The sequence below is a fragment of the Misgurnus anguillicaudatus genome, unplaced genomic scaffold (genome assembly GCF_027580225.2).
Source record: "Misgurnus anguillicaudatus unplaced genomic scaffold, ASM2758022v2 HiC_scaffold_26, whole genome shotgun sequence".
In the NCBI taxonomy this organism is placed as follows: Eukaryota; Metazoa; Chordata; class Actinopteri; order Cypriniformes; family Cobitidae; genus Misgurnus; species Misgurnus anguillicaudatus.
Genome location: NW_027395276.1, coordinates 3,629,563 through 3,642,893, shown reverse-complemented (window position 1 = coordinate 3,642,893; position 13,331 = coordinate 3,629,563). Strand labels below are relative to the sequence as shown.

General features: G+C 37.4%; 1 protein-coding gene across 3 annotated transcripts in view; it reads right to left on the bottom strand.

Annotated features, from left to right (window-relative positions):
- The window catches only part of LOC141362434 (period circadian protein homolog 2-like), a 36,698-nt gene that overhangs the window by 12,581 nt on the left and 10,786 nt on the right, over positions 1–13,331 (bottom strand). For 2 of the 3 annotated variants that reach the window (XM_073864500.1, XM_073864501.1), the window contains exons 1-12: positions 10,754–10,886; positions 7,314–7,435; positions 6,907–7,108; positions 6,044–6,095; positions 4,446–4,588; positions 3,729–3,807; positions 2,662–2,768; positions 2,207–2,357; positions 1,913–2,021; positions 1,667–1,801; positions 1,301–1,370; positions 1,045–1,210 (exon numbers count right to left, since the gene is read on the bottom strand). In XM_073864500.1, coding sequence (XP_073720601.1) covers positions 1,045–1,210; positions 1,301–1,370; positions 1,667–1,801; positions 1,913–2,021; positions 2,207–2,357; positions 2,662–2,768; positions 3,729–3,807; positions 4,446–4,588; positions 6,044–6,095; positions 6,907–7,108; positions 7,314–7,409 — 1,310 coding nt within the window. In that variant the 5' untranslated portion in view covers positions 7,410–7,435; positions 10,754–10,886. Of the gene's footprint in view, positions 1–1,044; positions 1,211–1,300; positions 1,371–1,666; positions 1,802–1,912; positions 2,022–2,206; positions 2,358–2,661; positions 2,769–3,728; positions 3,808–4,445; positions 4,589–6,043; positions 6,096–6,906; positions 7,109–7,313; positions 7,436–10,753; positions 10,912–11,053; positions 11,153–13,331 lie in introns of those variants that run through there. The other variant, XM_073864502.1, reaches the window with a different exon arrangement.

The window sequence follows — 13,331 nt, the reverse complement described above, 5'->3', positions numbered from 1 at the left end:
GATATCCTGCCCAGCGATTCACGTGGCAAAAATTGAGCATTTCGGCATTTGACGAGCATAACACGTGGCGGATATTCGCCCCACATTAACCAATCAGGAGCTTGCTTTAGTATTGATGTGATTACGATATATCGAGCGGAGTCAGAAATGCGAAACAACAATGGAGTACAAAATCATAGTTGTTGTATGTGGACACCTGTAGCTGTACCACACATTTTTGTACTTTTATAGAAATGGGAATAAAAAGGATCTTGCTTGGAAAAAAAGTGAGTGACGAAGTCGGACAATCTGGGCACATTTCACGCGCGAATGCGGCACATTTCACGCGCGAATGCGGCACATTTCACGCACGAATGTGGCACATTTCACGCGCGTATGACGCAAATTTCACGCGCGAATGACGCAAATTTTACGCGCGAATGGCGCAAATATCACTCGCGAATGGCGCAAGTATCACGCGCTACTAAAGCAAATATCACGCGCTAATAAAGCAAATATCACTCGCAAATGACGCAAATTTCACTCGCAAATTACGCAAATTTCACTCGCAAATAACGCAAATTTCACTCGCAAATGACGCAAATTTCACTCGCAAATGACGCAAATTAACTCATAATGTTCTAGCATCTAACTACTGTGCGAGTAGCGCGATTTATTCACTTCATTCGCGTCTGGTGTGAACGCACAGTTAGCAAACATCAGTGCAGACATAGGCAAGGAAAACATTTTTTAAATGCAAAGTCACTAATTTAAAACACAGCAACATCAACATCAGAGATGCAAACTGATAAAACCTCCCATAAGTAAAGGGTTTATGATGATGCACAGTTTCAAATTAAGCTTTTTAGGACAGTGTTCCTGATGTTAAAGAGATAATCAATAAACAAATGTCCACCTGACGCACGAAAAGAAGTTCTCAAGCGCTCTAACGAGCAGACAAAACACCTGTGAATCTTCTCTTCATGACAGACGATCAATAAATCGATTAAATTTAACAAACCAACAAACCTTTGCTAATCAGGTTGTGACTTTGTGCCTTTGTACCTTATTACGCTGTCCAGACAGCTAATCTGCTGATAGGAGTAGACGGTTTGATCTTTGAAGGCTAACTCCTCTTGCACCGCTCCTCGCTGGTCTTCAGGGGGATCTTTCCAGTTGACGGGGTACGCAGAGTCTTTGGGTCGAACCGCCAGACTTTTCTGAAGACTCTCTGCGGGAAAGGAGGTGAAGATTTAATTTACGAAATTAATTAATTTGATATTAAAATAGCAAACAAAAAGGTGCAGACATGTACACATACTTGTAGGGCTTTTCTTCGACTCCTGGCTCTTTTGCATGTGAATGCCTTTGCATATCTCCTGAAAGCTCCTCTGAATTAATGCACAAAAAAACAATAAATCAAACAGTGCTTAATGTATGAAAAATCAATCCCATTAGAAAATTATGATCATTAACAATCTCATTTGGTACATGCACTTAAAATATCATTAGAAGTGCTTCTCAATGTCATTTCTTTAAGCTGGAAGCAGCTGTTTCTCTGATATCACAATAATTTATAAATGCACAGAATTGTTTAAATGTCTCATCCATAATTTAAATATTTAAGAAACTGCATCAGGTCACACTTTAAACAGCAATGCATGTTTAATTGGGTCATGTCACTCACCGGTTTGACGTGGCTCCTGTCTTCTTCCTCTTGGCGTTGACGTGGTCCATTACTCTCGCTCGATGACGGCAGGCTCAGCAGGTGATCGTTACTGCCAAGACTTCCATAACCACTCGAGCCGTTGTTGTGCACCGGCTACACACAAAGACACACACATTTGTGTTTTTTGACTTGACTTTCAAAAGTTCTGTTTTGTGCTTTGTTAAACTTTAAACCAACTTGGTCAGCACGAGTAAATAAAAGCACCTGCAAGAGGAGTCGGTGAATTTGCTCTGTGATTTCCTGAATATCCGAATCCAGAGTTTTCCCCTCAGCCACGGCCGGAGCTGCAAACACATCTTCGTTCACCGGACCCCTGGAAGGATGAACACAAATCACATAAATCACAACTGGATAAAGGAGGAGAAATGGAGTAGCATCAACACATGCAACCAAAATGCAAGTGTCGCATGCAATAGCGATATTCGCAATAGCATGAAAACATGCATGCCAGAGTACATCAGGACCCCTCCAAAAATGTTACCCAGCTTGTGAACTTACATGCGAACTTTGTGCCGGCCGATGACAAAGGAAACTTTGCGGCTCCAGGGATTGACGAAGCTGGACCAGCTGGTATCAATGGTGATGTATTCTCCATTACGAGCGCAGAAGCGGATGGAGTGATCGAACGGTTGGCCGGCATACTGCAGGACTGATGAAGAAGGAGAGCTCGGTTAGGTGAATGAAATGAAAAATTGCATTCATAACTCATCAGCATTGTGCCGCCACCAGCTTTTTTGAACAAAAAGAGCCAAAGTATGTATAAGTGCAGAAGGTATTTTAAGTATAGAAAATAAAGACACACATAACCTTTGAGAAATTAAGTTAGGTCAAAGTTAATTTCATGTTTCTACTTGTATGTAATATTGTCTTTGAATAATAAAAAATAGTAACGGGAGGAGTCAAGTTTGACAGACAAATAAAGCAGCCCACCTGTCCAATTCAAAAACACTTACTTTTTCTGTGAATACCAAGCATGATTGGTCGATCACTAGGATGCAGGTGCAGTAGGACAGGTGTGCCAATCAAATCCTGCGGTAGGTATCCTAGCAACGGAACAGCCCTAACAAATAAACAACAAAGATTGGATCGTGAGAAATTATTCAAAGCAGGTGCGTTACATTACATTATAACATGCATTGCTGTGTGCACGCTAAAATAAAATAAAAAATTGGGTAAAATTTGGTCAAAACACAGTCGCTGGTTTAACTTAGAAAATGTCCAAATTTTACCTAACCATGGGCTGAAACAACAAAGTATAGGTTAATGTAAACTCAACGATTGAGTTTCTTTATATTTGGCCAAACAATAGCTTGAAACAACCAAACGCTTTTTAAATGTGTAATAAGCAATGTTCAAGTCCAGAGGACTTGATAAATTTGGACACTACTCAGGATTAGTGCTGTGAGCGCCATCTTGTGTCGAGACACAGGAGTTCCTTTGGCAGGCGATTTAAAGTAAAGGGGTAGCGGCTAACCGTTGCGATGCATTATGGGATTCAATAAGTGCACTGATAATGTCCACTATAATTTTGGACACAGCCAAAACTTTTTAAAATTCGTCATATTTTAGATCATGGTTTCCTAAACCCTGGTGGCTTTCAAGGGAACTGCAGGGGGTCCGTGAGTTGAAAAAAAGGATAAATTATAATGAAATCATAAACAGTAAATTATTTCAATAATTAAAATCTGAATAAAACGCTTACTAACAAAAAATATTTAATTTGTTGAATCTCAATGTCATGTGACCATTACTTGAGAACTTAAATGAAAATTACCAGATTTTTAATTTATCCTTTATTTTACCAGGAATAATCCTATTGAGATAAAAAAATCTATTCTACCAAGGAGTCCTGGCCAAAATGGCAGCACACAAAGTTTCACACACAAAAAAAGATGAAGGTCTAATAACAGTTAATAATAACAATAATGATGTAAAATACTGATAAACTTCAAGTAAATAATTTGGGTCAAGGGGGTTCGGCTAACAAAAAACTTTGAAAAACAAGGATTATCACTATTACTTCTCATCCACATCCTGAAACACACAGCTGGGTGTGTGTGTCGTGGTGAAAATCCGTTTGTCTGTCGGGATTCTAGGAGCTGGGGGGGAAACACGAAGAAAAAGGACACTTAAAATCTAAAGGCATCATAAATGTGCAATTCTGATGCTTTAGCTTCTCATTGAAAGATCCTCACTAACTAGCACTTCAGGATGCTACTTTAAAGTGCATATACATTTGCATTTCAAATATATCTGTGTATGTAAATATACCACATAACTGCCAGGGCCACAGGGTTATGACAAAAACTCTAACTGCTGAATGTTTCCTTTAAAGGGGTCGTATATGCGATTTTTTTAAAAAAATGTAAAATAAATCTTTGGTATCCCCAGAGTACATATGTGAAGTTTTAACCCCAAATACCCCACAGATCATTAATTATAGCATATTAAAATTGCCACTTTGATGAAATGCAAACACTGATCACCATAATGGTGGTTTGCTGAAATTGACTTGGTGACCTATTTTTCATTAAGTTACAAGGTTGTTATTTTTCACATTTTCTAGGTTGATGGAAGCACTGAGGACCCAATTATAGCACATGGAAAAGTCAGATTTTCACATTATGACCCCTTTAACATACATGCTTAGTTACTCCTCACCACATATATGTACAAGAATAAGCTAAGCTATACGTAATAATACAACTGTGATAATACAACCAGTGTAAGGACTGACCTTCATAGCCGGAGTGCACTCTCTCGGCCAGCAGGAGGCAGCAGAACTGATCTTCTGAGTGTTCAGTGTCCTGCACTTTCATCAGGTATGGAGTCATTCGAAACGGTAAATACTGAAGATCTCCCGCACACTCCTTCCCTCCGCTGAAGAAGATGAAGAGAGAAAATGAGTTTTATTGTCTTTCTGCCACAAGTAATAAAATGATGTGGCTCATAGATCCACAGTGCAAAACATTTAACACATCATTACACATGCTGGAAAAAAAAATACAATAAAATCATAAAATGTAAATAAATAATTTTAAAATTAAAAATCTGAATAAAACACTAACAAAAAATATATTTAATTGGTTTAATCTGAATGTCATGTGACCAAAATGTACCAACATATCATACACATAGTTAACCTGCTGAAAAAACCTTAAAGATAATCTAACTATACACTGAAAAAAAAACGATTCATTAAATTTACTCAATTTGTTTAAGGTAAGTGGTTGCAATCAATTTATTTAAGCTACATTTAAACAAATTTTTTTTATTTTATTTTCTGTACTAATTTTTTGTTTTGTTTAAATGTAGCTTAAATAAATTGATTGCAACCTCTTACCTTAAAAAAATTTAGTAAATTGAATGAAAAAAATTTTCAGTTTATGCATATACTTTTAAATAAATACTCTACAATTTCAATAAATACTTTACAATTTCTTTTAACCAAGGGTACAACTATATCTGAACTTTCAACAAAAAAAATTCAAATAATAAACATCGGCTCTGTTTCTAAACCTGAGAAGCGTGCTACGTAGACAACTTTGGGATGTTTTCAGCACATACGCAGTTACTGAAAGGTAATATGATATCTTATATAATTCAAGACATGTATCATTCACAGAAAACATAATCCCATAATGCACCGTTAGCAAGGGGGAACAATCATGCAAAAAACAACGTTAATATAAAATCATTTAATATTTTAATCTTTTTATTTAATAAAACAATACTAGACTACATAATACTACTGCTGAGATAGTCTCTCATTTGTAATTCACTTTGGATAAAACATCTGCTAGATAAATAAATGTGTGCCATCAATGGATTTTTACTTTCACAGCTGTAACTTAACAATTGCATGATTCGTTTGAAGAGCACAATTGGTATGACGCACAACCCAACGTTACAAATATTTCAAATACATCTGAGACTACAAAGTCAACACAACACGTCATCTCATGCAAGATGACTCACATGTGCACACACAACAATGTTTACTTGGTGATTTAAGTGAGCACAAATCTTAGCCTTACATGCAATGCTGTCTTAAAATTGGGCTTGCAGTGTGGTATTTTAAAAAGCACCATATGTTTCCTATGACGACAAAACCCCACTTTAAGTTGTTTACTGAATGTTTTCCATGATCAAACCAAGCACATTACTGAGATTTAAATCCTATTCAAATATACAGATGTTGAGCGTAATTGATTTCCTCCTGCTGATTTAAAATAGAAAGGTCCATGAATAAAATCATGTTGAACAGATGGTGTACGAGATGCAAGTCAGCATAAATTTACTCTTAACCCTTAAAACGGGCGCACACGCACTCACCTGATCCGACAGAAGAAAGATTTCTCCTGCATGCAATCTGACGGTGATGATTCTGAGAGCAAAAAAAACAAGATCGTAATGAGTTATGGGTTTTATTTAACAGTATGATGTCATTAACTAACACAGGCAGCTGTTTTTCGGTATATTCAATCAACACAGGAGTTAACCACCACAAAGCAGCCTTACTGTGTTCATCAATAAAAATAATGTCTTTAAAGCATTTCAGGTTGCATTTTTTGTCTACTGCTAGTTTCTAAAAAAATGTTTTATTCCCCCTTTTTTGATTCAGATCAGCTTTAACTAAAAGAATTAGGAAGTGGGGCAGACTAAATCTGACATTTGGTTTGGTGTGTCCTGGCACTTAACCACAAAAAATGATGCAAATGTATTCACAATGTGGAAAGATTAAGGGCAGGGCTTTCACACTACTAAAGCTTTTGACGTCAGAGCTTCATTCCAATAAAAGCTCAGCGGATCTGCCCAAAAACGGCCTTCATTCAGGCTGTAGTTTGCCGTTGGCTTAAAAAGAATATGAACAAATTAGGTGAACCTCTATTAAATGTGTGAAATACAATCTAAAGTGTCATAATGATGAAATTTGGAGCATCAAGGTAAAAATTGCACCTTACTCAGTCAATATTAAAGATATCAAGGTTATTTTTTCATGTTAAATTATATAGGATGATTTTATGTAAACTAGTCTTCCTCAAGTGAGTAACATAAAAAGGTACACTGGTCTAATTTGAATCTGAAAAGTAAGACTGATTTGCTAGTTGGTCAGACTAACATCTTAACAGCTATGTTTATGCAGCCAGCCAGAGCGTTAAATGAGTCTCCATCATGTTTGTGTTTGTGTGTTATACCTGCGCCGGTACACATGCTCCAGGACGGCAGTCTGTATGGTGTAGTAAAGCTGTAAAACACGCTAACATCCTGCGGCGTAAGAAACTCCACAAATTTAGCGTTCTTGAATGCATCCCGTTTACAATTCAAGATGGAGGCCGCCTGGTCTGAAATGTAGACGATCTTTCCGGTGATGAGAGATACAGCGACTGCGAAGATATCCTATACGACAAAGATGCCATGATCAAAAGATATCCAATGAAAATGTGCATTTATTAAAATAAATGTTTAAAGTAAGTGATCACAAGAATGCAAGTAAATCAATGGATGTTAGATTTAATTATCTGTCTAATCATTGATTGGATGCTCATATGACATGTAGAGAAAAACCAAACTAGACAAAGTAACAATATAAAGATAAACTTACTGTGTTTTTAAGGGTGTATTCAGAAGTAATGCTGTCTATCTCCTCTATGGTATATGAAGAAACGTCAAGGCCGGACGGTTGACTGTCATTAATCATAAGCAGCTGATAATATTCTTCATTTGCTAGAAACAGAAAAAAACTATAAATCAAGCAAATAATATAATGATAATTATAATGCCAAAGGACCAATATTATGCCCATTTTTACTAGATGTAATATAAATCTCAGATGTGTCCAGAATGAATCGGTGAAGTTTCAGCTCAAAATACCCCACAGATCATTTATTATATCATGTCCATGGTCAGTCAGGCTGTGGGCGGGGCTTTGTTTGTATGCCATCACACCAACAAGAGAATCAAAACATCATGTCTTATTAGACTGCTTTGGTTTAATGAGGATTAAAAAGGAGAAGTGGGTGATTTTTTTCATTGTAGGGTTGTTGTGTTAAGCAGTGTTGGGTGTAACGCGTTACAAAGTAACGCGTTACTGTAATAATATTACTTTTTTCAGTAACTAGTAGTGTAACGCATTACCCGTCTGAAAATGGTAATATTATTACAGTTTTCCCGAGCTAGTTACTTGCGTTACATTCGCCAGTAGCACCTTCATCACACAAAGGCACACAACACAGAGAACAAAAGGGAAGTGGAGGAGGGCGTGAATGGAACAGTGATTGGTCTAAGTTTGGCATGAGGTATCATTTACCATCACCGATTGGTCGACACCCAGCAGCCGGCAGCAGAGCGGCACACTCAAAGACAGATCGGGAAAATGGAAGCGTCAACAACGGCAAGCTTTTTTTCAGAGGAAGGTTCGCTAGTTTCGACGGGAGGAGATTCAGTCATTATTTTATTATGTTCAACGGAAGGAAAATAACTTGACGGTGAAGTGCACACTCTTTAATGTTTCTCCGAACGCTGTGCCCCACGTCCGGTAGCGGGTAAGGAAGCCAGCAGTAATTTTTATGTTGTATTAAAATGTGGTGTATTTACGGTGGGTTTTCTCGCCGTGGAGACCTTGATGAATGTAAGGTTATGCCACGGTCTCCCGGCGCTCATTTCATTGTTTGTTTGTATGTAAACAGGGGTTGCGTGCAGGTTGTTTATCCCATCAATTTTGTATATCAATTTTACTGTAATTGACGAAGGCTGTGTCTTTAGCTTGAGTGATTTTAATGATATTTATTGAATTGATTGTGTATTTATTACTTTGCGGTGTTAAATTGATATATTTATATGTTTGGGTGTTGGATGAATTTGCTGTGCATTGCTGTGTATAGTGGGTGGGTAAATAATGTGCACTAACATCATGGTATCCCCCTGCTAAGAATACAGAACTCTTGGAAGTCTTAATCAGGAAATAATTTATTGTGAACCGTCATTATTTTATCAGCTGTCCATTTAAAGGTGTCCATCTAAAAATAATTGCAACCTGTTGTCATCCCTGTATTTTGAATGAGTAAATTGTTATCAAATTTAATCTAATAAAATTGTAACTTTTTATTGATTTGGGAGTTTTGTGTTTGGATGTTTTCTTGGCCGTGGCTTGCCCAAATAAACATTCTTGCCCAGAAAAAAAATGTAACTAGTAATATAACTAGTAATATAACTAGTTACTTGCTCCAGGGAGTAATAAAGTAAAGTAAGGCATTACTATTTTTGAGAGTAATATGTAATAAGTAATATATTACTTTTTTGAGTAACTAACCCCAACACTGGTGTTAAGACACTGCCAACACACACTTATGTCCAAACACCTTGTAAAAGTGGATTTTGCATAATATGGGCCCTTAAAAAATAACCTAGGAACATGTTTTAACCAATCAACATATCTAGTATAAAGTATTACAAATGCACAAAACGGAACTTATAATAATAATAGATTTTTTCACAAAAAATGAATATAAGTTTGTCTTCATAAACATAACAAATGTGCTCTTATATTAACAGCTTCATGTAGGGATGCTCCGATCGATCGGCCGCCAATCGGTATCGGCCGATAATGGCATTAAATGACTCGATCGGTGCTCGCTAAATCTGCCGATCTCATAAACCAATCTTTCTGTTTACTTTTGTCATCAAAAGGATCCTGAATGCGGCTGCAATTAAAGACATTTTTTTACGTAGCGCGAGCATTTTTACAACCTGTTGCTCACGTGCAGCGTGCAGATTTGTATGTCTCTCTTTGCCTTTACAGAGATATGCGTATTTTCTATGAGGATCGCGCTCCGGTAAACAGCGCGAGGCGTCTTCACATCCCCATCAAACAGCGTATACAACACATATCTATCACGAACAATTGCATCCTCATGCCAAAAGTTTCTTATTTGCATGCGTCTTAAAGTTTTGAGCGTTTAAACTTTTATTTTCCTCACAGCTGCTTGTCTGCGTTCAGCCGCCGCCCACACACACAGCAGCCTGTCATCAGTGCACGTGAACAGAGCGATCTCTCCCTCACATCTTAAAGCTGCAGTAACCTAATTCATCTCTCAATAAAATCACTCTCTGCTCTTGACTAAAGAATTTTTATACTTCATATGAATGCGTGTATATTTAATTAATACAGTAAAGTCTGTGAAGTGTTTTATTTTCAGTACTTTTAGGAGACATAAGCCTTTTTAAAGCCATATTAAATTTCTCTTTGCAGAATAAATATTTGTTGTGCTTATTTATTTGAGTCTCTATTAAAACAATAATATACCTAATTACTGCAAGTAATATAACAAAGGCAACATCCGTGGTATTATTTTATTTAGAAAGATTGTAACAGTTACAGTCATCAAAGCGCTTGCATATCAGCTTTAAAAAATCGGTATCGGAATCGGTATCGGCCGATCACGAAGATTACAAATCGGTGATCGGTATCGGCTGCAAAAATCCTGATCGGAGCATCCCTAGCTTCATGCAAAATAAAAATGATTATTTCCTATAAATTTCAGGATGAACTTGAAAATGTTCATTGTTAGGATGAAACAAAGCTAAATTATATTAACTCTTTCTCCGCCAGCATTTGTAAAAAAGCAGCATTTTTTTTTTTTTGATTTTCACAAAAGTTTATTTGGCTTCCAGAAAATGTCCTTTTTAAAATATATACTACTTTCAAAAAAAAACTTTCATCCTACCTTCATTTGTTCTCTTTTTAGGACCTCTCAAATATGAGTAGGTTTCTTAAAAAATACCAAAAAGCTGAGATAATTGCGTTTTTGATAGAGATCAGATTCAGAGCGATGATCAAAACATAAACCGAGTTTTTACTGTTTGGCCTGAGTGGATGCTTCCAGGTTTTCTAAGTTGGGTAAGTGTGCCACCTGGAGGATAATAGCGGAAATACGGATTGCCGTAAAAACTCGTCATTGGCAATGAAGCGTTTTCTCCTAATTGACGAGATAACTCGTCAATGGCGGGGAAAGAGTTAAATGGGTGTGATAAAGTCTTGCTTACCCTCCACTTGTCTGACGCAGCGCAGGGCGTATTTTAGGGTGTTCAGTGTGGTGGACTTGCTGCCCTTGTTCCGCTTTTCTGGAGGCAAATGAAGCTTCAGTTCCTTCAGGGTTTTGATCAACTCTTTCTGCGTCTTGGCCTTGGCGGATTCTTCACTACTGCAGGTGTCAAAAACACACACACGCATATAAGTCAAAAACAAACTTTTCATAAAATATGCTAAACATGAGACACCTCCCTCTCACCAAATATGACCAAAAATAATTTGCAGTTTTTGTGTCTGGTGTATGTTTGCCGAACCTGCAGCCGCTGGTAGATGGGTTATCTTGCTCCGAGCTTGCACTCAGGAGACTGAATCCATTCGAGCTGCTGGGTGGCGAAGGACTGTGAGAGTTGGAGCTGTAAAATGAACAAACAACATCATGAGCCATAAACCACAGACAGTTATTAAATCATGTATACATTGGACAGTTTTGCCATAGTGGGTAGCTTTATTTTATTCACTTTATACATGAACCCAAAGTCACGCAAAGGTTGTGGGTTTGATCCCGAGAAACACACATGCTGATGAAAAACGGACAATGTAGGTCGCTTTGGATAAAAACCTTGACTTTATTTTGTAAATTTGCTTTTTTTTGCATGAGTAACATCTTACATGTAAGCTTTCCCTGCTTTTTTCTAAAATCGACCATTTTGTGTATTCTTTGGAATCGAACCCATGACCTTGCCTTCAGCGCCATACTCTACCAAATGAGCTACGGGAATACAAAGAGAAATGATTCATTCAGTAAACCATCTGGAACAAGTCATGCCACATAAAAGCAAAATAAATGGACAAAACCTCTTTATAACAAGACAGATTTCCAATCTTTTCGCACAAAGAGTGGAAAATAGGTCTTTCGCTCGTACATGGAGGTCACTCTGATGTTGCCCTCCATCTCTGTTACGCAATCTTTACCCGGCTTCACCGGTTCCTCAAAAACAGCATGTGTTATACCCAACAACGCCAGCATCAGCAGCTCTGAGAATAGCTGGCATTGCAGGCTTCTAGTACAGTAGATCACCAAGACTAATTGGTTTAAACCTCTTAACATAGCCTGCAGATTACTACAGAGTCCTACGTCCAGCCGCAGGTGACAGAATCTGGCGACGAAAATACCCAAGGAGTGATTATAAATAGCACCTAAGCAACTTGAATAGAAAGTGACTTTACACGTAACACCTATTAGCTGTAGATGAGTTAATTATATAAATCACATCTGTCTTAGTTTAGCAAGGTAACGTGTTTATGCTATCCATAGAGCGAGGGTAATTCAGGAGGCTAATCGGAGATTTGGGAAAATTATTTATATACACACATGGAGGGAAGTGTGGCAATTACTGCATGCAAATTGTATAGATGGGTAGACAGACCTAAATGCACTTTACAGGTAGGGGTTACGGAGACCAGGGGTCTCCAAAACGTGGTGCCCACTGGCACCAGGTAGCCTGCACAGACTGTGTGAGGTGCCTGCCAAAGCACATTCTATAAATAGTCTCAAATGTAATATTTATTTATTGCATATTTTTATATAAGCTTGGCTTGGTTTACGCATGTTAACATTTTAAACTATACTAAAACATATCAACAAGTAAAACAAAAAAGTTTTGAGTATACTATATCAAAAAGTAGCCTTCCAGATTGTTTTATCCATTGTGGTAGCCATTGCTCACTAAAAGGTTGGAGACCCCTGATGTAGACCAAAATCTGAACCAAAATAAATGCAACAAATAAAAAATAATGCAAAAAATAAAAATGGTATAAATAAATTGATGTTCATCTTTAATTTGTATTTAGCCTCGTACAAAAGTGAAAGTAAACTTTAAGGCTCACCTTTAATATGACTAAGGTGCACCTGATAAATGCTGTAATGCAGGGGTATCAAACTAATTAATTTCTTCAGTCACATTATTGACTTTCATATTTTTTATTATAATAATATTTTGGAAAATATTAATAAATGGCCTATAAGTGAAAGTGACTAGTAGGGGCTATTTAATGTTACATAAGTTGGACAGAAAAATTAATATTAAAGCTCTATTTGTAATTGCATAGCAAGCTACATAATGATATATACTAGCATACTACTTTATATACATATTATACTCATAACGAGACGAATGTTATAGCTGCGTACATACTTCTATCTTTTGCATGTTTCTCACCTGATGGCTTAAGCCTATTTTTCTCATCCGTAGTTCAAATTGTGTTGCATTGCATCTCCCGTTTTCCCTCCCTGTATAATGTCACCATTGGAAGCTGTGACTTGATGCAAACTAACCCCGCCCCTCCTTGTACTTCTGAGTGACAGCTCTTCTCTGGGCAAACACTCCAAAGTCCCAACCAGATTCATTGATCGCATGACGAAAATGATATGATTTGATGTGAGGTACAGATGAACGACGTCAGATTTCCTCGCCGTACCGGAGACCACAGCTCATGGTTGCTCAGCGACGAAAAAGACGGCACGGGAGCGCGCTTTGGAAGCCTTGACCCGCTTCCTGTGGCCATTCACATATGTAAATATCAGAAATGTGT